Source organism: Mesocricetus auratus, unplaced genomic scaffold (genome assembly GCF_017639785.1).
Source record: "Mesocricetus auratus isolate SY011 unplaced genomic scaffold, BCM_Maur_2.0 Super-Scaffold_100007, whole genome shotgun sequence".
NCBI lineage: Eukaryota > Metazoa > Chordata > Mammalia > Rodentia > Cricetidae > Mesocricetus > Mesocricetus auratus.
The window spans coordinates 54,227,823-54,250,409 of record NW_024429191.1 but is presented as its reverse complement, the minus strand read 5'-3'; the positions used below and the strand labels follow the sequence as shown (position 1 = coordinate 54,250,409).

At 43.5% G+C, this 22,587-nt stretch overlaps 1 protein-coding gene across 2 annotated transcripts in view; it reads right to left on the bottom strand.

Moving 5' to 3' along the window:
* Ywhae (tyrosine 3-monooxygenase/tryptophan 5-monooxygenase activation protein epsilon) overlaps nt 1-22,326 on the bottom strand; it is a 37,756-nt gene extending 15,430 nt beyond the window's left edge. Inside the window, exons 1-2 of one of the 2 annotated variants that reach the window (XM_013111702.3) lie at nt 22,150-22,326; nt 833-1,032 (exon numbers count right to left, since the gene is read on the bottom strand). In XM_013111702.3, coding sequence (XP_012967156.1) covers nt 833-1,032; nt 22,150-22,213 — 264 coding nt within the window. In that variant the 5' untranslated portion in view covers nt 22,214-22,326. The remainder of the gene's footprint in view (nt 1-832; nt 1,033-22,149) is intronic. The other variant, XM_005067391.4, reaches the window with a different exon arrangement.
* Between the last annotated feature and the right edge of the window lie 261 nt (nt 22,327-22,587).

Genomic DNA, 22,587 nt, shown 5'->3' with positions numbered 1-22,587 from the left:
ACTTATGTAGTTTATATTAGGTGGTGATCTAAATTACCTATGTCTAACACAAATTACTTAAAGCTATAGGGCCTAAGACTTAGCCAGATACTAAAAAAGTTTCCTTTCTCTACCAGACAGTAAACACAAACATGAAAAGCAATAATTTAGGACATTCAGATAACAACCACACCTATTATGTCTGTCACAAATGCTATTTGTGACAAATGGACACTGCTCTGATTTGGATAAATGTCTTCTATGCTTCTTGGCTCAAAACCTAGATATCAGACATGGACCCTGCAATGCTATCCAGAACTCCAAATCAATTTCAATCAAGGACAGAATCCTCTAAAACTGTGCACAAATAAACCCTTTCTCTAAGTAAACTAATCAGTCTAACAGATAAAAAGAAAGTAATGGTACCAAAACTAACTCAGTGTCACCTATGTGACAAAAACTATCACTTAAAACAAACAAAACAAAAAACGCTATCAATCCTTGTTGGTAGAGTGGTGAGGGGGGGGAACAAAGCACTGTATCGAGATAGGTGTGGTAGTATAATGCCTTTAATCCCAGCACTTGAGGCTGAAGTCAGCTTAGATAACATCATCCAGATCAAAGAGGGACTGTTAAGAAACACTGGCTGCTGTTGCAGAGAACCAGCTTCAAATGCCAGCACCCACACTGCAGCTCACAACCACTTCTAATTCCAGTACCAAAAGATCTGACACCCTCTTCTGGCCTTCAGGGGCACCAGGCACATACATGGGACAAAGATAGGCAGGGCAAATGCTATACACATTCAACATAAAAACACAGTATCAAATCAAATAAAATGGTAACATCTCACCATTTGCCGGTACTCCCGAATCATCTTTAGTTTGTCCTCTCCTCCCTTGTTTTCTTCCTTCTGTTCAATGCTGCTGATTATTCTCCAGGATGCTCTTCTGGCTCCAATCACATTTTTATACGCAACAGATAAAAGGTTTCGTTCTTCAACTGTCAGCTCCACATCCATCCCTGCTACTTTCTTCATTGATTCCACCATTTCTATGCAGGAAATGGTAAAAAGGAGACTATAGATTTAACAAGTTTTGTTGACCCATCCCTTTCACGGTTACCTTTATTCCCCTGCAAAGCTAATAAATAAATAAAAAAGAAAAGAAAGAGATGGGGGGGCTGGAAATCCAGATGGGGAGTGCATGCCTACAATCACAGCATAGCGGCTGATGCAGAAAAGACTGCCTTAAGTTCAAAATCCACTCTGAGCTACAAGAGTACGAGGTCAGCCAAAGCTACATAAGAAAATCCTGTCTGAAAACTTTTAAGGAAAGGGGTTAGCTCAGCTAGAACCCAAAGCCCTGTTTAATGTGGAACACATATCCTTCCCATTAAATAGTTTAACAAAAATAATTTTACAATCACCAATAAATGAGTCAAGTCAAGAATTGGAGGATGGGGGGCTGGAGAGATGGCTCAGCGGCTAAGAACACCGACTGTTCTTCCAGAGGTCCTGAGTTCAATTCCCGGTAACCACATGGTGGCTCACAACCACCTTGAATGAGATCTGGTACCCTCTGCTGGCCTATAGGCAGAAGGCTGTATACACAATAAGTAAATTAAAAATATTAAAAAAAAAAGAATTGGAGGATGGGGGAAGGGTACCACACACATGCCTCAATCTCAGAAGGCCAAGCCATCAACAAATTAGATGTCAGGAGACCTTGTCTAAAATAAAACAAACTGTGCAACAATGGCTCATGCCTGCATTCCTAGAACAGAGGATTTCTATGAGTTTGAGAACAGCCTGTTTCAAACAAACAAAAAAGTGGGAAGGGGGCACACTATGAATTCTTATACTGCCGTAACTTTTGGTAACTATTGTTACCAAACAAAAAATAAATAATAACATTTTATGCATAACAGGAAAACTGAAAATTTAATAAATACTGAGTAACCATTATAAATAAAAGGGGAAAGGGTGGTTTTACAAGGTCTTAATGACAACTATTATCAAACAGACCTTTAGATTTACTGATTCAGGATCCCTAATGGTAATAGCCAAAAATATACACTTTTTTTAAGAATTTGCACTTTAAAAAGCATCCTAGGCATACAGTAATACCTTGAAAGTAATACATTAGCCAAAAGTTATCACAATGAATTAAGCTATATTAAGCCAAATACAATAATAGTTCATACTGTAACTGTAAACACCCCCTCCAAACTAGGAATGCTACACAGTTAGAACCTGTCTCACAAAAACAAAACAAAAATTAGATTGAGTTTTCCAAATTAGCAACCTGGGCTTCGTATTTCAAAATCCACCCCTTTACGGTTGCTGAAATGACTGACCCCAACCTGCCAGGCCTTTTACACACTAGGTAAGCACTCAACCATTAAGTTACACCCCCGGCTGTCCACTGTGGTTTTAGTATGTAATGCTAGAATTCTGCCATCTTCTTTCTAGTTGCTTATTAGCTACTTTGACTGCCCTCTGTGGAGAGATGAACTGTTCAGAAACTTGGGTGGGCCACCTAATTTTTAATAAATTGTTAAATGGCCAATGTGTTATTTTTAAGATCCCAACCAATTGAGGCCCTTCATCTTTAAAGAATTTCTATTCCTTTTCACATTGATTCAGGGGCAGATTCAGCATGAACCCAAGGCCTAACCTCCTCTAAATGTCTATAGTGTGTTTTATGAAACCCTCCGTGTCAGTTATCCTTATTCTCTTAATATTACCAATGAAGCATAACCCTAACCATAGCCTTCCTCAAAGCTATGCACAAAAGCTGCCTGATCCCCAACTCAGCATATTTAGTATTTCATGAAATCTCTGCAGCAAGGGCTTCATCAATTCTAGGTAAACATTTCTGTAGCAGGGAAAGGTCATCATGTATCTGCAGCTGATGTGATCAAAATTTTTGAACCAGAGAATTAAAACTCATGACTGGATCACTACTTGGGGGTAACAGGTCTCCTCCTTCTACCATGTGGGTCCTAGAGATCAAATCCAGATTTTGTGAGGCTTCAAGGCAAGAACCTTTACCTGATAAGCCATTTTGCAAACCATGAACACATTTTTTGAAACTATTTTTTGAGGGGCAGGGAAGTACAGCAGGGTCTTGCTATGTAGCCCAGGCTGGCACCAAACTTGCACAATCATCTTACATTTGTCTGAGATTAAAGGAATGTCCACTCCTTTGGACCATGACAGTTTTTCTTTTTTTCTTTTTAGTTTTTGTGTATAAGTGTTTTGCCTGCAAGCATGTCTATGAATTGATAATATATGTATGTGGTGTCAAAGGCTAGAGGGCATCATCAGATCCCTTGAAACTGGAGTTACAGGTGACTGAGTTGACATAAAGGTGCTCTTAACCACTGAACCACCACTCTAGGGCCTCAATGAGACTTTTGATAGCTTGAGAGCAGTGAGTACTGGCTGAAAATCACCATTGCATAAAAATTCTGAAACACAATCTCCAGAGAGAAATAGGCATGTTAAAAATCAAACACACTAGTCAGGCATTGGTGGCGCACTCCTTTAATCCCAGCACTGGGGAGGCAGACGCAGGCGGATCTCTGTGAGTTCAAGGCCAGCCTGATCTACAGAGCAAGTTCCAGCCAAAACAATACAGAGAAACCCTGGCTCAAAAAAACCAGGAAAAAAAAAAATCCAACACACTAGACCTGTTGTGTTCTGGGTCATTTTTCATTCATGACATGTTAACAGTCTAGTAGTTAGATATCTACTACACTGAACAACCATCTAAAAAACAACTCTGAGACAATCAAATATCATTCACCTTCACTTAATTTATCCAATTCCACTGTTTGCTGTGCTAGAGCCAAGTACTCTACCACTGAGCTACAAACATCCCCGACTCTCACTCTGAATCTTGGTTCTTTGGTCGGTCAGTCTTCTTTTTCTTCTTCTTTTTTTTTTTTTAAGATTTTTATTTATTATGTACACAGCATTCTGTCTACACGTATGTCTGAAGACCAGAAGAGGGCACCAGATCTCATATGGTTGCTGGGAATTGAACTCAGGACCTCTGGAAGAGCAGTCAGTGCTCTTAACCGCTGAGCCATCCATCTCTCCAGCCCTCTCCAGTCTTCTTAAAAGATCTTCCAACACCCAAACTGGGTGATGGTGTAATGAGTTCCAGGACAGCCAGGACTATATAGAGAAACCCATCTCAAAACAAAACAAACTGGGTGGGGTCAGGCAGTAGTGGTGCACACCTATAGTCCCAACACTCAAGAGTCAAAGGCAGGCAGATCTCTGTGAGTTTGAGGCCAGCCTGGTCTACAGAGCAAGTTCGAGGACAGTAAGAACTACACAGTGAAACCCTGTCTCGAATAACCAAAACCAACCAAAGGAAAAAAAGAAAAAAGAAAAAGGAAAAAACCCTGGGTGGTGATGACACACACACCTTTAATCTCAGCACTCTAGAGGCGGAAGCAGAGGAAGACTGAACTCTCAGTTCGAGGTCAGCCTGGTCTACAGAGCAAGTTCCAAGACAGCCAGGGCTACACACAGAAAAGCCCTGTCTTGAAAAACAAACCAACAAAAGAAGTTTAATTAAAAAAAAAAAAAACTTCCAGCACCCAGCAGGTTGTATGGTACATGTAATCCTAGAACCCAAGAAACTAAGGCACGAAAATCCTTTTAGTTCTAGTAACAGTAAAAATGATCTCACTGCATTGCCCTGGACTCGATATGTAGACCAGGCTGGCCCCAAATTTATAGATATCTGCCTGCCTCAGCTTTGTCCAGCTCTTTCACACCCCCATTCCTAAAACAACAACAAAAAGATAGGGCTTCACACTGTAGTGTGTTTGGGGGGTTTTGTGGTTGAGATGAGATTTCTCTCTGTGTAGCCCTAGCTATCCTGGAACTTGCTCTGTAAATCAAGAGGGCCACAAAATCAGACATCTGCCTCCCATACTAATTCAAGATGTGAATCTTGGGCATGGGACACACAATAACAACAAGACAAGAGAGAAGTCGGGCGTTGGTGGCGCACGCCTTTAATCCCAGCACTCGGGAGGCAGAGGCAGGCGGATCTCTGTGAGTTCGAGACCAGTGAGTTCCACCAGGACAGCCTCCAAAGCCACAGAGAAACCCTGTCTCGAAAAACCAAAAATGCCCCCCAGGTATGTCTCTTTAACAGTCCTCTCAACCCAAGTTAACTATCTTTAACCTTACAAACAAAAATGTGAAATACCTGAAGGATACAAGTATCCATTATCAAAATGACATGTTACCCCAAGGAATATAATTCTATATTCCTAATAAAACAGGTCATGCTGACTTCTTACCAATATTCCTAATGCCAGAGCACTCAAGATGATAAACCTTAATAGAAAAAAATGTTCACCAACTATTCCATAATTTTACTTTTTTTTTAAAAAAATACTTTAACTTATGTGCATCGGTGTAAGGATGTCAGACCCCCTGGAACTGGAGTTACAGACAGGTGTAAACTGCCATGTGGATGCTGGGATTAGAACCTGAGTCCTCTGGAAGAACAGCCAATGCTCTTAATTACTGAGCCATCTCTCCAGACCCCTATTTCATAATTTTAAAGACAGAAAACTTAAGCCAATGGTAATCTGCTTAAAGTCAGAGTAATAAAACCAAACACAAGTCCTGAGTGCAAGGCCAGGTGAGGTTCTCTATATGAGAATCACCACCACAGATGGTGACTTTTGAGACAGGGTGTCTTAGGGTTTTCTATTGTTGTGAAAAGATACCATGGATAGAGTGACTCTTATAAAGAAAGCATTTAATTATTTCAGCAGTTCAGTCCATTACCATCATGGTGGGGAACATGGCAGTATCCAAGCAGATATGGAGCTGGAGGAATAACCAACAGGCAGTCTACTGACTCACTGGGCAGTATCCTGATCATAGGAAACCTCAAAGTCTGTCCCCACAGTGACACACTTCCTCCAACAAAGCTGTAACAACTCCCACAAAGCCACACCTCCTAATCTTCTCTATGAGATTATGGAGGCCAATTACATTCAAACTACCACAAAGGGTTTCTCTGTGTAACAATCCTGGCTGTTCTGGAACTGACTTTGTAGAGAAGGCTGGCCTCAAACCCAAAAGAGATCTACCTTCCAAGTACTGGGATTAAAGGCATGTAACTATCAGGGCCTAGCAAAAATAAATTATTTGTTTTAATTATTTTATATACATTGGCATTTTGCCTGCATACATGTCTATTTGAAGGTGTCAAATCTTGGAGTTACAGACAGTTGTGAGCTGCTATATGGGTGCTGGGAATTGAACCCTGGCCCTCTGGATGGTGTTTTTAACCACTGAGCCATCTCATCTCTCCAGCCCCAAAAATAAACCATTCATTCATTCATTTATTGGTTTTCCAAGACAGGGTTTCTCTGTGGCTTTGGAAGCTGCCCTGGAACTAGCTCTTGTAGACCATGCTGATCTCGAACTCAGAGATCCGCCTGCCTTTACCTCCCAAGTGCTGGGTTTAAAGACATGTGACACCGCCATATTAAAAAAATAAAAATCACAATAATTGGGGCTGGGAGATGACTCAAGTGGTTAAGAACACTAACTGGGCTAGAGATATGGCTCAGAGGTTAGGAGCACTGGCTGCTCTTCCAGAGGTCCTGGGTTCAATTCCCAGCAACCACATGGTATCTCACAGCCATCTGCAATGAGATCTGGTTCCCTCTTCTGGCATGCAAGGATACATGCAGGCAACACACTATATATATAAGTAAATAAATTTTAAAAAAAGAAAAAAAAAAGAAGACTAACTGTTCTTCCAGAGGTCATGAGTTTTATTCCCAACAAGTACATGATTGCTTACAACCATCTGAAGGAGATCTGGTGCCTTCTTCTGGCCTGAGGGATACATACAGACAGAACACTGCATAGATAGATAGGTAGATAGGTAGGTAGGTAGGCAGGCAGGCAGGCAGGCAGGCAGGCAGGCAGGCAGGCAGGCAGACAGACAGACAGACAGACAGACCTTTAGAAAAAAATCACAATAGATGGGATGGAGATATATATATATATGGCTTGGGATTAAGAGTACTTGCTATTACACAGAATCCATGTTTGGTTCCAAGCATCTACATTGTACACACACATTCATGCAGACAAAACACACATGCATAAAATGAAAATACATAAATATTAGAAATGGCAGTGAACAATAAATTGTATAGCCAACTCCAAAAATATATAAATAATTTAGGAAGAACATCTTTAAATCATATTTATTTTTGAGACAGGATTTCACATGTCCCAGGCTCACCTTGTCTTTCTGATGCTGCTTCCACCTTGAGTGCTGGTAGCAAAGGCACGTAGCAATACATGGTTTTGTGAAGGGGTTCCACACACACTCTACTACTACCTGAGCTACATCTCCAATCTCAAAAACTTCTGAAGAGGTATGGTTTAGAAATTAAGGAATTATGGGGCTGGAGAAATTGCTCTGGGTTTAAAAGCACTGGCTGCTCTTCCAGAGGACCCAGGTTCAATTCCCAGCACTCACATGGTAGCTCACAACTGTCTGTACCTCCAGTTTTACAGGATCAGACACCCTCACACAGACACACATGCAAGCAAAACACCAATGCACATAAAATAAAACTAAATTTAAAAAAAGAAATTAATAAATTAAAAACTAGAGGATGAAATGTACTTCTTTTATTTGTTTGTTTGTTTGTTTTTTTTTTTTTTTTTTTTTTGGTTTTTCGAGACAGTTTCTCTGTGGCTTTGGAGGCTGTCCTGGAACTAGCTCTTGTAGACCAGGCTGGCCTCGAACTCACAGAGATCCGCCTGCCTCTGCCTCCCAAGTGCTGGGATTAAAGGCGTGTGCCACCAACGCCCGGCTTGATAGCCTTTTAAAATGTAATTTTAATTGGTTCTCTTAAAACATTTTTAAGGTACATATATTATTGTGTGTGTGTACATGTACAGAGGTCAGAGGATAAATTGGGTAGCCGTTAGTTTTCTTTGTCCTATGTGGTTTCATTTATTGAATTCAAGTTGCCCGGCTCAGCAGCAAGCATCTTTACCTGCTAAACCATGGACCCTTAGTTGGCTCTTTAAGAAGTACATCTTCGGCTGGGCGTTGGTGGCGCATGCCTTTAATCCCAGCACTCGGGAGGCAGAGGCAGGCCAATCTCTGTGAGCTCAAGGTCAGCCTGGTCTACAGAGCAAGCCAGAAGAGCCTCTAAAATACAGAGAAACCCTGTCTCAAAAAAAAAAAAAAAAAAAAAAAAAAAAACGAGGTAGCAATGCACACCTTTAGTCCTGGCACTCAGGAGGCAGAGTCAGGCAGATCTCTTGAGTTCAAAGCCAGCCTGGTCTAAAGAGTTCCAGAACAGCTAGGGCTACACAGAGAAGCCCTGTTTTGAACCAACACCCTACCCCCCACCCCACACCAAAATAACAGACTGTCAAATCAGGTATTATTAAAAAGAGCAAAGACAAACCAGGAACCAGGCATGGTGGTGCATGGCTTTAATCCCAGCACTTGGGTGGATCTGAGTTCCAGGCCAGCCTTAGTCTACAGAGTGAGTTTCAGGACAGCCAGGGCTACACAGAGAATCCCTGTCTCAAAAGGGAGGGAGGGAGGGAGGGAGGGAGGGAGGGAGGGAGGGAGGGAGGAGGGAGGGAGGGAGGGAGGGAGGAAGCAAGCCAGCCCAAAGCAGAAACAGACCATTAATTCTGACTTTAAATCAATTCTGACTGATTTATTATTTTTTAATTTCTACGATTAATGGTAAAGAGTAACAAATCTACTTGAAACAGGCACTTAGACGTTTTTGACAAAAAGCACTAGTACTCACTTGAGCCTATTAGGTAATAACTACAAATGAGGGTGAGGACTGGCAAGATGGCTCATCTAGTAAAGACATGTGCAACCTGAATCTGATCCCCAGTAGTCCCATGGTAAAGGTGGCTGGCAGAGGTAGAGAACTGACTCCACAAAGTTGTCTTCTGATAATCCCCACATACAAATTCTTGCACATACCCACACCCCATTCATGCTTGCAGGCACAGACACAAAAAAAATAAAACCAGAATGAAAGCCTGACATCTGGCCATCGTTGTGTGTCTGTCTTCTTTACTTGGAAGAAGGCAGGAGATAAGTAACTGTCCTTAACCTGTAGTCACCTTGGATACCAAGGAAAACAAAACCTCAGAACATGCCCCCAAACCTCCAAGGTAGATGAGAGCACCTTGGAACTTTGTATGAATCAGACTGCGCCCACTGCAGTAGATGGGAGCCTGCAGTTCTCTGACCTTAACAGAGAAGACACTATGGCCACTAATTGAGTGCAGGATATTTGAAATGGCAAGGAGTAGGGAGACCAAGAATTCAGGAAATGCTGGGGAAAAATAATACAGAAATTCACTAGACCATGATGAAGAGCAATGGCAGAGAGAGGGAATGCTCCAGATCACCTTGCAAAGTCCAACCAAGACAAAGCTCAACCAGACCACACTCTTAACTCGTTGTGCTTGCCCCTACCATAATTCTTCCTTTATTTAAACTCCTACCAGTACTCCAAAGGTGAACTTGGTACCACTAGACATTACATGTTCCTTTTTCCAATGTACTTACATTGAGTAAATCTCACTTTGCCTGGCATACTGAGGATAGATGACCAAGCCTCACCTGCTGCAGCTGCCAGACCTGGACTTCAGCCCTGCACTGTAGTTACACACAGAAATGCAACTGTTTCCATTGTATAAATGAGAAGGCATGTATGCATGTTAGTACAAACTAAGGCATTTACACCATGTGGACCCTTAAGAAGAAAAGAAGAAGCCAGGCGGTGGTAGCACACGCCTTTAATCCCAGCACTTGAGAGGCAGAGGCAGGTGGATCTCTGTGAGTTCGAGACCAGCCTGGTCTACAGAGCGAGTTCCAGGACAGCCTCCAAAACAATACAGAGAAACCCTGTCTCGGGAAAAAAAAAAAATAGTGGTGTACATTTGAAGACTGTTGCTCTGTGGATCAAGTCTGCCTCTGCCTCTCAAGTGCTGGGATTAAAGGTGTGAATCACCGTGCTCATTTTTTTTCCGGTTTGTTTTTTTTTATTAGGAGGGGGCTTTTTAAATATTAAATCTCTGCCAAACTTGGCAACTTTCAGGTTTATTATAAACTATCCTGCTATCCTGTTTAAACTTGCTCAAAATCTGTCATGTCATCATTCTTAGAAAGCTATACTCAGGCTGGAAAGATGGCTCAGTGGTTAAGAGCACTGGCTGCTCTTCCAGAGGTCCTGAGTTCAATTCCCAGTAACCACAAGGTGGCTCACAAACACCTGTAACACGGATCTGGTGCCCTCTTCTGGCCTGCAGGCATATATGCAGGCAGAACATAATAAAATAAAATAAAAAAAAGCTATAGTCACATTGTTGGACATGGTGGCACTGGCTCTGTGGACCAGGCCTGCCTCTGCCTCCCAAGAACCAGGAGGATCTCTGAGTTTGATGACAACCTGGTCTACAGAGTAAGTTCCAAGGTTATACAGAGAAACCCTGTCTCAAAACAACAACAAAAAGCTATCCTCACACTGGGCATGGTGGGACATGCTTTTGGTCCCAGCAGAAGCAGGCAGATCTCTGAATTAGAGGCCAGCCTAGACTGGTCTACATAGTAAGTTCCAGGACAGCTAGAGCTTCACAGTGAGACCCTGCCTCAAAAATAAAATAAAAGTAGAAAGCTGTACTCATGTGTATCCTTCCAAATCACTTAGAAACATTACAGAAGCCAGTCACAGCAGTATATTCCTGAAATCCCAGCACCAGGAAGGCTGCCAATGTGAGGTTAGTCTAGGATAGACAAAAATCCAGCCTCAAAACAAAATAAAGGGCAAAAGAGACAACCCTGGCATTAGATTTCCACTCTTACAGAAGATCAAGTTTAGTTGCCAACACTCATATTGGGTGGCTCAAACTCTCTGTAACTCCAGTTTTGGGGGATACAACACTGGGCACCAGCAAGTAAGTGGTGCAAATATACTCAAGCAGGCACGAATATACATATAAATAAAAATCTTTAAAAACAGATGTATAGGGAGGGCACGGGAGGAGGGGAGGGAAAGGGAGAGGGACCTGGAACTGACTTGTGAAGCAACCTTGTTTCTAATCTAAATTAAACTTAAAAATAAATAATAATAAGAAATATGCAAAAAAAAAGATGTATACACATAGGAGGTGGAAGATGACAACCAGGAATTCACAGTCATCCTTGGTTAGACACATAACAAGTTCAAGGCCAACCTGAAACTGTCTTCAAAAAATAAAGTCAGGGAGAGAAATACACTGAGGCCAAAGTGTAAGAAGAAATCTCCACACGTGTACCATAGCCAAGTGTACTGAGCACTGACCACATGCCTGTTAAGAGCAGTCCTTAGAAGCTAGATACACTCTGGTTCCAGTTTTCTTTCTAACCTCTGTAAAGTCCAGTGTTCAAGCCCCCTTATCAGTGCCTTTGATGACACACACAAAAGAACCTCTTGACAACATCCTCATCCCCTTCTTTTAATCCTCTGGTTTCATTTTGTTGAGGCCAGGAAGGTCTCATGCTTCCCAGACTGGCCTCAAACTCATTTTGCAGCTATGTGATGGAGGATAACCTTGAACTTCTGATCCTCTTAAGTGCACACAACTCTCTTCCTGCCTGTCTTACCATGTCCTGGAGATTGAACCCACACTTTCATGCTATCAGGCAAGTACTCTACCATCTGAGCTAAATCTCTAGCCCCAATTCTTTTCAGCCACATTTTCCTTCTAATTAAACTACATTACAGTTGGCATGGCACTGTACCTGCAAGCCCCATACTTAGATACAGGTCCATCAGTTCAATGTCACCCTCAGCTACAGGAAACTTTATCTTACAGTCTATTTGTATTTTGTGTGCATTGGTGTTTAGCTGAATCCCGAGCTGCCATGTGGGCACTGGGAACTGAATCCTGGCCCTCTTAACCACTAAGTTATCTCTCCAATGAGAGAGAGAGAAGAGAGAGAGGCTTTCATTAAGGGTAAAACAACATCAGATTAGTCTTGAATTCTGCTATAGAGTAGAAGCTGGCCTCTTGTGGAATGTTGGAATTACAGACATGCATACAGGACAGCTTTTTGTTTTGTTTAGAATTATTTTATATGTATTGAGTGTTATGCTTTTGTGTATGTCTGTATACCACGTGCATGCCTGGTGCCCGAGGAATTCCAAAGAGGGCATGGATCCCCTGGAACAAGTTATAGATGGTTGTGAGCCTCCATGTGAGTGCTGGAAATCAATCGTGGGTTTCCATAAAAGCATCAAGTGTTCCTGTTAAGCCACCTCTCCAGCCCATTTGTTTTAGAGTCAAGGTAGCCTGGAATTCTCCATGCAGCAAAGATGGTGCTGATTCCTGATATTCTGCCTCCATCCACCTCCTGAACAGTCTTTTTTAAAGCTTTAGTTCAGTTAGCTCATGCATGCCTACAATCAGCACAAGTCAGACAGAAGTACCAGTTTACCAGTTCAAAGTCAACCTGGGTGACACAGTAAGGCATGGGTATCACAACCCCATAGATTAAAAAAGCAAAACTTAGTCCAAGCACTTCGAAGAACACATGAGCACCCCTCAAGTTCCAGCTAATAAGAGAGGCTAAGGGAAGACAATTTGAGCACCGACCCCTACACACGTGCAACATAGTGAGATCTCATTTCATTCAAAACATAGAAGGGACCCAATGAAATAAATGGCTTTATGACCTGAGTCAGATTGCCACAACCCACAAGGAGGAAGGAAAGAACAAATTTCCACCGAGTTATTCTCTGACTTCCATTACGCCATCATTATTGCTCATACATATGTATGCACCATATACACAGTAACAAGAGTGTAAGAAAAAAATGTTTTATTATTTAAATTTTTGTATGAATGGGTGTTTTGCCTGCATGTCTGCATCACAAGCACACAGTGCTCTTAAAGGTCAGAAGTATCAGATTCCCTGGGACTGAAGTTACAGATGGTTTTGAGCCACCATGTAGGTGCTGGGAATGGAATTCAAGTCCTCTGAAAGGGCCAAAAGACCTCATAACCACTAAGGAAGCTCTCCCACCCTGGGGGGGGGGGGGAGTTAGAACAAGGTTAAGAGGCAAGAGAGCCTGAGGACATAGCTAACTCAATAGAAAGTGTCTAGTGGTCTTTTTAGATGGCCCTAGGTACAATAAAATTTGCAAATTCCAACTGGAAAGGCTGAGTCAGAACCACTTGAGGCCAAGAATCCAGCCTGGGCAACAGTGAGATTCCTCTCCAGACAAAAAAAGCTCGGTGGTAGATTATCTTCATAACTAGCTTGTGCAATTCCCAGCAACAAAGAAATGGGAGACAAGAGGATTCCTGGAGCTTGCTGGCCAGGTGGCGTAGCTTACTTTTTGAGGTTATAGGTCAATAAGACCCTATTTCAAAGGGTGGGGAGGTACCTAAAGAATGACATCTGAGGTTGTCCTCTGCTGCACACATCAAAAATGTTTCAGAAAAGCAATTCCTCAGGTGTAGTGACACAGGCCTGCAATATCAATGCTCAGAAAGTGAGGCAAAGGCAAGGGAATATCTAGCTTGAGGCCAGTCTATACAACATACAAAGGGGGGGAGAGGGGAGGCAAGCAGACAGAAGCAGGCAATTCATCAGTATGTATGCAAGAAAAACAGGTCCTGAAACTATTTAATGACTCCTCTGTGCAGCTCTGGCTGTCCTGGAACTCACTCTGCACTCCAGATTACCCTGAACTCCCAGAGATCCACTGCCAGGCTCCACAACATCTCTCACTAAATCCTAGGGCTCAACAATTAGGCTAGGGTGAACAGTCAGCAAACCCCAGGGATCACCATCTCTGCCTCCCCAGAGATGGGATTATAAGCATGCTGAAGGACAAGCAAGCAACAGGCTTTTTAACTGGGTGCTGGGGCTTAAACTCAGTATCTGTGATTGCATTCAAGCACTTGACAGACTGAGCTAGCTCCCCAGGCCCCCAAAGCAATTTCCCATTATAAAATTAAAAACTAAGAATAGAGCTTCAATGAGAGGATCAGCAGTTCAAGGCCGTCTATGCTAAGAAGCAAGTTCAAGGTTAGTCTGAGTGAGCTACATGAGACACTGGCTAAACAGAGGGAGGAGGGAAAGGAGTAACAGAGCCTTGGTTTTAACTGATGTTTACAATACTGCACAAATATCAAGTGTAAAATGGAAGGAACACCACCTTTAGAGTAAAACATGCTTGACTAAATACTAGTAATGTTACCTATTCGTCCTCATTTAAATCTTTTTTATTTTGGTTTTTCAAGGCAGGGTTTCTCTCTCTGCCTGCCCTGGAACTTGCTTTGTAAACCAGACTGGCCTAGAACTCAAAGGGATCCTCCTGCCCCTGCCTCATGAATGTTGGGGTACATCACCACCACCCAGCTAAAATTTCTTGTTCCCGAGACAGGGTTTCTCTCTCTGTAGCTTTGGAGACTGTCCTGAAACCTGCTCTGTAGACCAGGTGGGCCTCAAACTCACAGGGTTCTTCCTGCCTCTGCCTTTCCAAGTGCTGGGATTAAAGGCGTGCACCACTACTGCCTGGTTCCCAGCTAAATTTTTACGTATTTATTTTAGATTTTAAGTGCGTGTGCTTTTTTTTTTTTTTTTTTTTGGTTTTTACGAGACAGGGTTCCTCTGTATTGTTTTGGAGGCTATCGGTCCAGCCCAGCCTGGAACTCACAGAGATCCGCCTGCCTCTGCCTCCCGAGTGCTGGGATTAAAGGCGTGCGGCACCACCACCCGGCAAGTGCGTGTGCTTTTTAAAATACTTAATTTACTTTTATGTGTATGTGTCCCTGGGTGTATGTATGTGCACCTAGTGAACGCAGGTGACTGTGGAGACCAAAAGAGGACATCAGATTCCCTAAACTGGAGTTACAGCTGGCTGTGAGTTGCCACGTGGGAACCAAGCCTGAATCCTTTGCAATAGCAACAAGCATTCTTAACTACTGAGCCAAGTCTCCAGCCCCCCCTCACTTAAGTACTTATCTGAAAAATGAGTGGCAACTGCTTTGCCCAGCTGTTTTTTTTTTTAATAAAAAATCTCTTATTGATTGATTGATTGAACTCAGGACCTCTGGAAGAACAGTGAGTGCACTCAGGAGGCAGGGGCAGGCAGATGTCTGAGTTCAAGGCCAGTTTGGTCTATAGAGAGTTCTGGGACAGCCAGGGCTACACAAAGAAACCCTGTCTAGAAAAAAGCCAAAAACAAAAAAACAAAAAAACTAGCTTGTCTTACTTCGGGTTTCTATTGCCGTGAAGGGACACCATGACCATGGCAACTCATAAGTTTTATAAAAAGGAAAACACTGACTCTGGGTGGCTTATAGTTTTAGAGTTTATAGCCCATGGTATAGCCATGGTAGGACATGGCATCATGCAGGCAGGCACAGTGCTAGAGAAGGAGCTGTGGGTTTTACAGCTTGATCAGCAGGCAGCCAGGCAGTAGGAGGAGTCTATGTCCCACACAGGGCATAGCTTGCACATATGAGACCTCAAAGCCCATTCCCACATTCCAATAAAGCCACACTTCCTAAATAGTGCCATTCCCTATGGGCCAAGCATTCAAACATGAGTCTATCTATGGAGGCCATACCTATTCAAACCACCACACAACTCAAAGTAGACAACAGAAAACCAGCAAATTTGCCTAACACTGTTGGATTAATTCACTGGTATGCCAGCTAGCTCTATCGTCAGTGACTACAATTTCCTTAACTTTTCCCATTCCCACTTTGGAGTGTGAGAAGATTTCCATTTTATTTTGATCCATTTTGTTTTTCACCAAAGGCACAATATGAAGGAAACCAAAGTTCTCAGGACTCAAATATACAATATCTGTGGTACAGGAATTAAGTTTAGGAAATTTTTTAATGATTCCTTTTTCTTTTTTATGTGCACTAGTGTTTTGCTTGCATGTATGTCTGTGTGACAGTGTCAGATCCCCTAAAACTGGAGAAAGCTAAGAGCTGCCATATGTATACTGAGAATTGAACCAAGGTCTTCCAGTGTTCTTAACCTCTGAGCCATCTCTCTAGCCCTTGGAAATTTTCATTTAAGTGAGAAAACTAACCTGGGTATGGTAGCATATGACTGGGAAAAAAGACCCATATCTCAAATTAGAAGTTAAACCAGGCACAGTGGGACACAGCAGAGGCAGGTGACCTGTGAACTGAAGGCCAGCCTAGGTCTACATGGCAATTATCAGGCCAGCCAGGGCTACATAGTGAGACCCTGTCTTAAAAAAAATTAGCTGAGTATGGTGAAACATACATGTAATATTCTACTACTTCAGCAGATGTGACAGAATGACTATCACAAGTTAGAAGAAGCTGGTCAGGTTCACAAAGCAAATTGCAGGCCAGCCAAAAAAGAATACAGAGACCCTGTCATCACCAAAATTATAATAAAAATAGAGACTGAGAAGACAGCTTAGTCCATCAAGTGCCTGCAATAATACAAACAAGAGGACTTGAGTTCTACCTCCAAAACTTATGTTCAACAATCACACCCATGCAGAAAAACTGATAATGTCAAATGGCAAGTTCATTCCAACTGTTCCAGCACAATCATGAATTAGCATTCTTTTTCTCCCAAAACATCTGGGTTTTGTGATAAATTTAAAGACCCCTTTGTCATAACTTACTTCTTTTGAATGAGCAGAAACAAGCCCCTGAAACTAACTATTCCTACAGGCCTGGTTGAGCATCAGTAATACAGAATGAGCTCAATCCATAAAAGTATGTGGGCAACTCCACCTACCAATTTGGATGTAACAGTACTTAACTGTAACAAACTAGCCACAGAAGGAGTGCTGCTACTGGCTATTGTCTGGTGGATTCTACTTTACATTCTAATAGATCTGGGCTATCTGTAATATTAATTTATGCCCACCCACTGCCCCTCCAAAAAATGTTCCACACACTTTCTAAGGACATTCATGTAGAAAAATAAAAGGAAAAATATTTTAGAAGTACTCTGTATAAATGTGGCATTAGCTACAGCCCAGAGACACTGATATTATCAGGGGTGGTTTTTCATTTAGTTTTTAAGATTTTAAATGATGTTAGGGAGGGGGTGTGCTGTGAGTGTACCAAGAAGGCCAGAGGCCTATCTATATAAGCCTTGGTGGGCCTGGAACTCACTATAGAGATCTGGTTGGCCTCAACTAACATAGTTTCTCTTGACTCAAAAGTGCTGGGATTAAAGGCATGTGTTACCCATGGCTCAGCCTTAGCCAGGGTTTGTTGTTGTTTTTTAGTTTTTCTAAACAGGGTTTCTCAGCCTCGAAATGATGGTGCATGCCTTTAGTCCCAGCACCCAGGAGGCAGAGGCAGGAGAATCTCTGTGAGTTCAAGGCTGGCCTGCTCTACAAAGCAAGTTCCAGGACAGGCTCCAAAGCTACACAGAGAAACCCTGTCTTGAAAAACAAAAGACAGGCTTTCTGTTTAGCTCTGGCTCTCCTGGAACTCACTTTGTAGAACAAGCTGCCTCAGCCCCTACTGGGATTAGTCTTGAGCCCCAGTGCCCTGCTTCAGACCTTTTTAAATGAAAGGTGGGCATAGTTGCAAAAACCTTTAATCCCAGCACTCAGAGACAAAGGCAGTTGGATCTCTGAGTTCAAGGTCAACCTGGTGTATAGACTGAGTTCCAGGACATTCAGAGCTATATAGTGAGATCCTGTCTGGGAAAAAAAAAAAAAACACACACACACATACACAAGTAAAATTTAAAATGAACAGAATGCTTAGAGAACATCCACAGTAGTAAAAATCACTTCAAAACACAGTGATTCGTCAACTCATGGTATCCCTAAATTGTATAACTGCAAACTTACTACATGTAGCTGAAGCTGACCTTCAACCCCACCTTAGCAGCACTGGGATTCCAGTGTAGGACCCTCCCCCCAATTTGTGATGAGCAATCCTTGTAAACGAAGGCAGGGAAGGGCATGACTGTGAGCACATTTAATCCCAGCACATGGGAGACACAAAAATGAGGACCTCTGTGAATTCCAAGGCAACACAGTGAGACCCTGCCTCCAAATAATGTTTCCCATCCTTCCCTAACTAGCACAGTATGTTCTTAGAAATGAGGCTTTGGTGTTTTAAACAACTCTCAAGTCAATGACTCAGAACCGAATTATTTCTGGTGTTGCAGTACTCAAAGTTACCCAAGCGACCATGGGGGGTAGGGGGCAAAAGGCACAGAAGCCACACCCTATAGAGCCAATCCTTTTTTTCCTTTCTTTTTTAGAAGGCCGAGTCTCAATATAACTCTGGCTGCCCTAGAACTCAGAGATTTGCCTGTGTCTGCCTACCTGGTTTGTTTCCAGACAGGATTTCACAGCTCAGGCTAGCCTGGAACTCGAGAGCCTCTCCTCGTCTTCTAAGTGTAGTTTAAAGGGATGTGCTACCATACTAGGTCCCATTGAGGTAATTCTAGCAGGGTGAAGATTATTAGGAAAGGACACAGACAGAACTACCACACAAGCCAAGTATTACATATGTTGACCACTCTGATCCCAGAAAATAGGAAAAATATTTCTTTTTTGGACAGGTCAAATCTTCTGCTTCTGAGGCTGAGATAGGATGGCAATGGCAAGCTCAAGGAACACCGTAAACAACTTAGTAAAACCCTGTCTTGTAGCTGGGTAGATATAGTTAGTTCCATGGTAGATCACTTGCTTAGCATGCACAAGGTCCCCAGTTCAATCCCCAGCAATGCCCCCCCTTAACCTTTCTATACAAATGTTTTAATTATATGTGAAAATTATGATTTAGTTGACTGTGACTTGATTAATATGGCTACAAGTATTAAAAAAAACTTTCTTAAACTACTGACTTGCTAAAGAGATTACTAAACTAAGCTGGGTATTGTAGAGCACTCTCTAGCACTTGTAAGAGGCAGGAGGATTTCTGAGTTCAAGGCCAGCCTAGTCTATATAGTGAATTCTAGGACAGCCAAGGCTCTTTAAAGAGACCCTGTCTCAAAAAAAAGAGAAACATTAAACTTATTAAACAGTCCTAGTCTCAAACTGTGATAATTCCTATATAAGCCCCTAAACGATTCTGCTCTTGAAACACAGCTTCTCACCTCCTCTTCCAAGACTATTAAGTTATCTATATAAATTGATTTCAATTCCCTATAAGGAGAGTAACAGACACGTCAGGCGCTAGATTCTACATAGCATGCAAAATACAAGATAAACCTAGGACAGTAACAAGAAGGAAGGTTAGCTAAAAGGCCAACGTTTACATGCAAGTGCCCAAAACTCGGAATCCCAATGCATTCTCATTACACCTGGTATTTTACTTCTATTACACAAAGCTGAATCACTGCAGTCAGTAAAGGAATGATGGGGCTTCCTGACTGCCTTCCCACCTCTCCTGCTCTAGATCTCTCCTCATGCCAAATCACTGGAGTGCTTCCTATTTCAATCCCTTCTGAAAGGGCAGCAGGGCATTGGTGGCGCACGCCTTTGATCCCAGCACTTGGGAGGCAGAGGCAGGCAGATCTCTGTGAGTTCGAGGCCAGCCTGGTCTACGGAGCAAGTTCCAGGACAGGCTCCAAAGCTACACAGAGAAACCCTATCTCGGGGACATAATAAACAGTCACAAAGTGGCTTGTCTACACTCCTATGCTCAATAACTAACAAGGCCAGGCTTTAGTCAAAAACCCTCAGCACTCAAATCCCAAGTATGATTTAAAGTTAACTTGCCACTTATTTGGAAGCTATGATCATGTATGTTTCCAAATCCTTCCTAAAAATGACTTTCAGAAACAAACCAAAAGCTTCCCTCATACCTTTTTATTTGGGATGGGGCATTATCACATTCACACAAAACCTAAACCCCGATGGTCTTCAAATGTAATTTCCTGTTTCCTCCCAAGGACACTAGATTCAGGGGAAACTTCTTTCAGGGAGGAGAGAGGGAGAAACCTCCAATGCAAGCAAACTACCCGGGTTACAAACACTAAAATGAAGGCTGACCTTGAGTTAGCTACATTTGTACTTTCCCCTACAGCCTCCTCCCACTCCCAACAGGAGCCAACGGCAATTTAAACCTGTAAAGCACGTTCAGTTCACTATCTTTCCTAAACTTAAACCTGTAAGGCACATTCGGTTCAGTATCTTTCCTAAACTGGAGGTTTTGAAGTCTTCTGTTCTACTTTTCAAAGGCTGAACAGTAATTTCTGACAAGACTCTAGGACTAGTTCAAAAGCTGCCACAGAACCAAACTGGAATTCAAGGAAGAGTCTGACCTAACTTTTGAAAAACAAATGGTGTAAGTAATCCGGAAAAATGAGGAGGAGCAGTAACACTTAATTCCAAACATACATCCTATCCTGGCCCCCAACATTAAAATCACAAGACCCTGCCTTAGTGCACATGCCTTTAATCAAAGCACTCGGGAGACAGGTGGATCTCCGTGAGTTCTCAATGAGTTGGAGGCCAGATTGGTCTACATACTGAGGTTTCAAGACAGCCAGAGCTTAAAGTGAGACCCTATTCCTAAACAAGTAAATAAATCATGGGAAACATATGTGATTTATCACTTTTAAAATACTAGTTTGGTGGATAGTGCCTAACTCAAGTATCTAGGTACAATATTAGGGGAAAGGAAGACATAAAAAATATATATAAATTGCCTAAAACTGACTAAACATAATAGATATTTCGATGAAATAGTGAAAAGACTAAATTCAAATTAGCACGAGCTAAGAATATAGCTTAGTGACAGAGAGCACTGTACAAGGGCTTGGGTTCCATGGGGGGGGGTAAAGTGGGTGTTGAATGAACAAAAATAACTATTAAAATGTGTAGATAAAACCATTTGTTTAAAATGGATAAAACAGAATTAGAGTGTATCTTACTATCTGAGTACTTGCTTTGCATGCATGCAACCCTGGGTTCGAACCCCAGCCATGCAACAATGAAGTCATAAAGCAGGGAAGAAAAAAAATTATTCTAATTCAAAATCCCCAAGTCTCAACTGAGTCCTCAAAATAGGTAAAGATCCCCAAAGTCAAGCGACATGCGTTTTCCAAACTTATGCTGCCAACCAAAGGAGTGTTACTAAACATTATTTAAATTAACTGTTTTTCAACAGGTCTCTCCATGTGTCATAACGCTGAGTGTGAAGAGAAAAGTCATTTTTCCAAACGGGTACTGTAAGAAACAATCAGTACTAAAGGGTCCTGGCAAGCCTGGTCTCCTGTATTCTTATTCTATCCTCAGAACTCGGTGCTCCTGAAGGCTGAAAAAACACAGAACCCGCAGGAACTTTGGGATACCCTGGGTAAGAACAAACGGAGCATGAGTGAGGTTCTACACATCCACGGAAGGAGGCGAGGCAGAAAAGCACCAAAACCCTCAAGTCCGAGGTGCGCCGGCCTATGGGAAGAAATCCAACCGCAGCATCTCAGCCAGCCTCCACCCAAGGATGATCTATCTGCAGTGATTTCCACACACTCCACCCTCACCCAAGACTACTCCCCACCACCGGCCCGAAGAAGCCATCCGCTCCTGAGGCTTCTCCTTTGTGAGGCTCCACAGCCGCCGCCCCACGCTGGGCCTCCGGGGAAAAGCCACCGCCCCCACCCGCCATATTTCCCTGAAAGGCGCCCGCGCTACAGCTCCCTAGATTCCGCCTTCTCCCGAGCGACCGGTGCTGCTTCTCCCATCACCCCACCCAATCGTCCTCCACACCCTGCCACGGTCCCAAAAGCTCCTGCGGGGACAGCGCGCCGGGAGACGGCACCCGCCATCTCCTCCCCCCTTCCCCGCCCGGGGACTCGCCCTCCCCCTTCAGCCGCCATTTTACAACCAACTCCTCCACCCTCCACCCCGGCCTGCTGCCTGGCGAGCGTCTGCAAGCTGAGGACACCGGAGGGGTCAAATTCCTGGGCCCGGAGGCTCCCACCGCTTCGGGAGCCCGCAGGACATTTCCTGCTTCCCGACCCACGTCCCGAGCCCGGCTCGGAGACGATGCCGCCATTTTGTCTCCTGGTTCCCGGCCTCTGTGGGCGGCGGCGGAGGGTCCGAGACTTCCAGCCCCCCGGCACCCCCTCAACTCACCGTCGTATCGCTCGGCCTGCTCTGCCAGCTTCGCCTGGTACACCAGATCCTCCCGATCATCCATAGCGGCAGCGGCTCCGGCAGGGTCTGCGCGACGGATGGAAGCGGATAGCGTCTCCGACTCTCGGCTTCTCGCTCCGCGTCCGAGCAGTAAAAATGGCGGCGCTTCAATCCGGGACTTCCGCCTGCGCACGCGGACAACTGCTCAGCTCTATGGCAACCGCTCCCTGGCAACTGGCGCGGGGGGTGGGGGGGCGGGTCCGGGAGTTCGGCGCCAGAAAAGGCTGGAACCAGCACGACTGACGCCCCTCCTCCGTCGGTTCAGCAGTAAGGCGGGAACTGCAACTGCGAAGAAGAACGGCCCAGGAGAGCAGGAGAGTCTGGAGGCGAGGTCAGCCTAGACTGGGCTAAGGGAATAAGCCAGGATCCTGTTCGGCG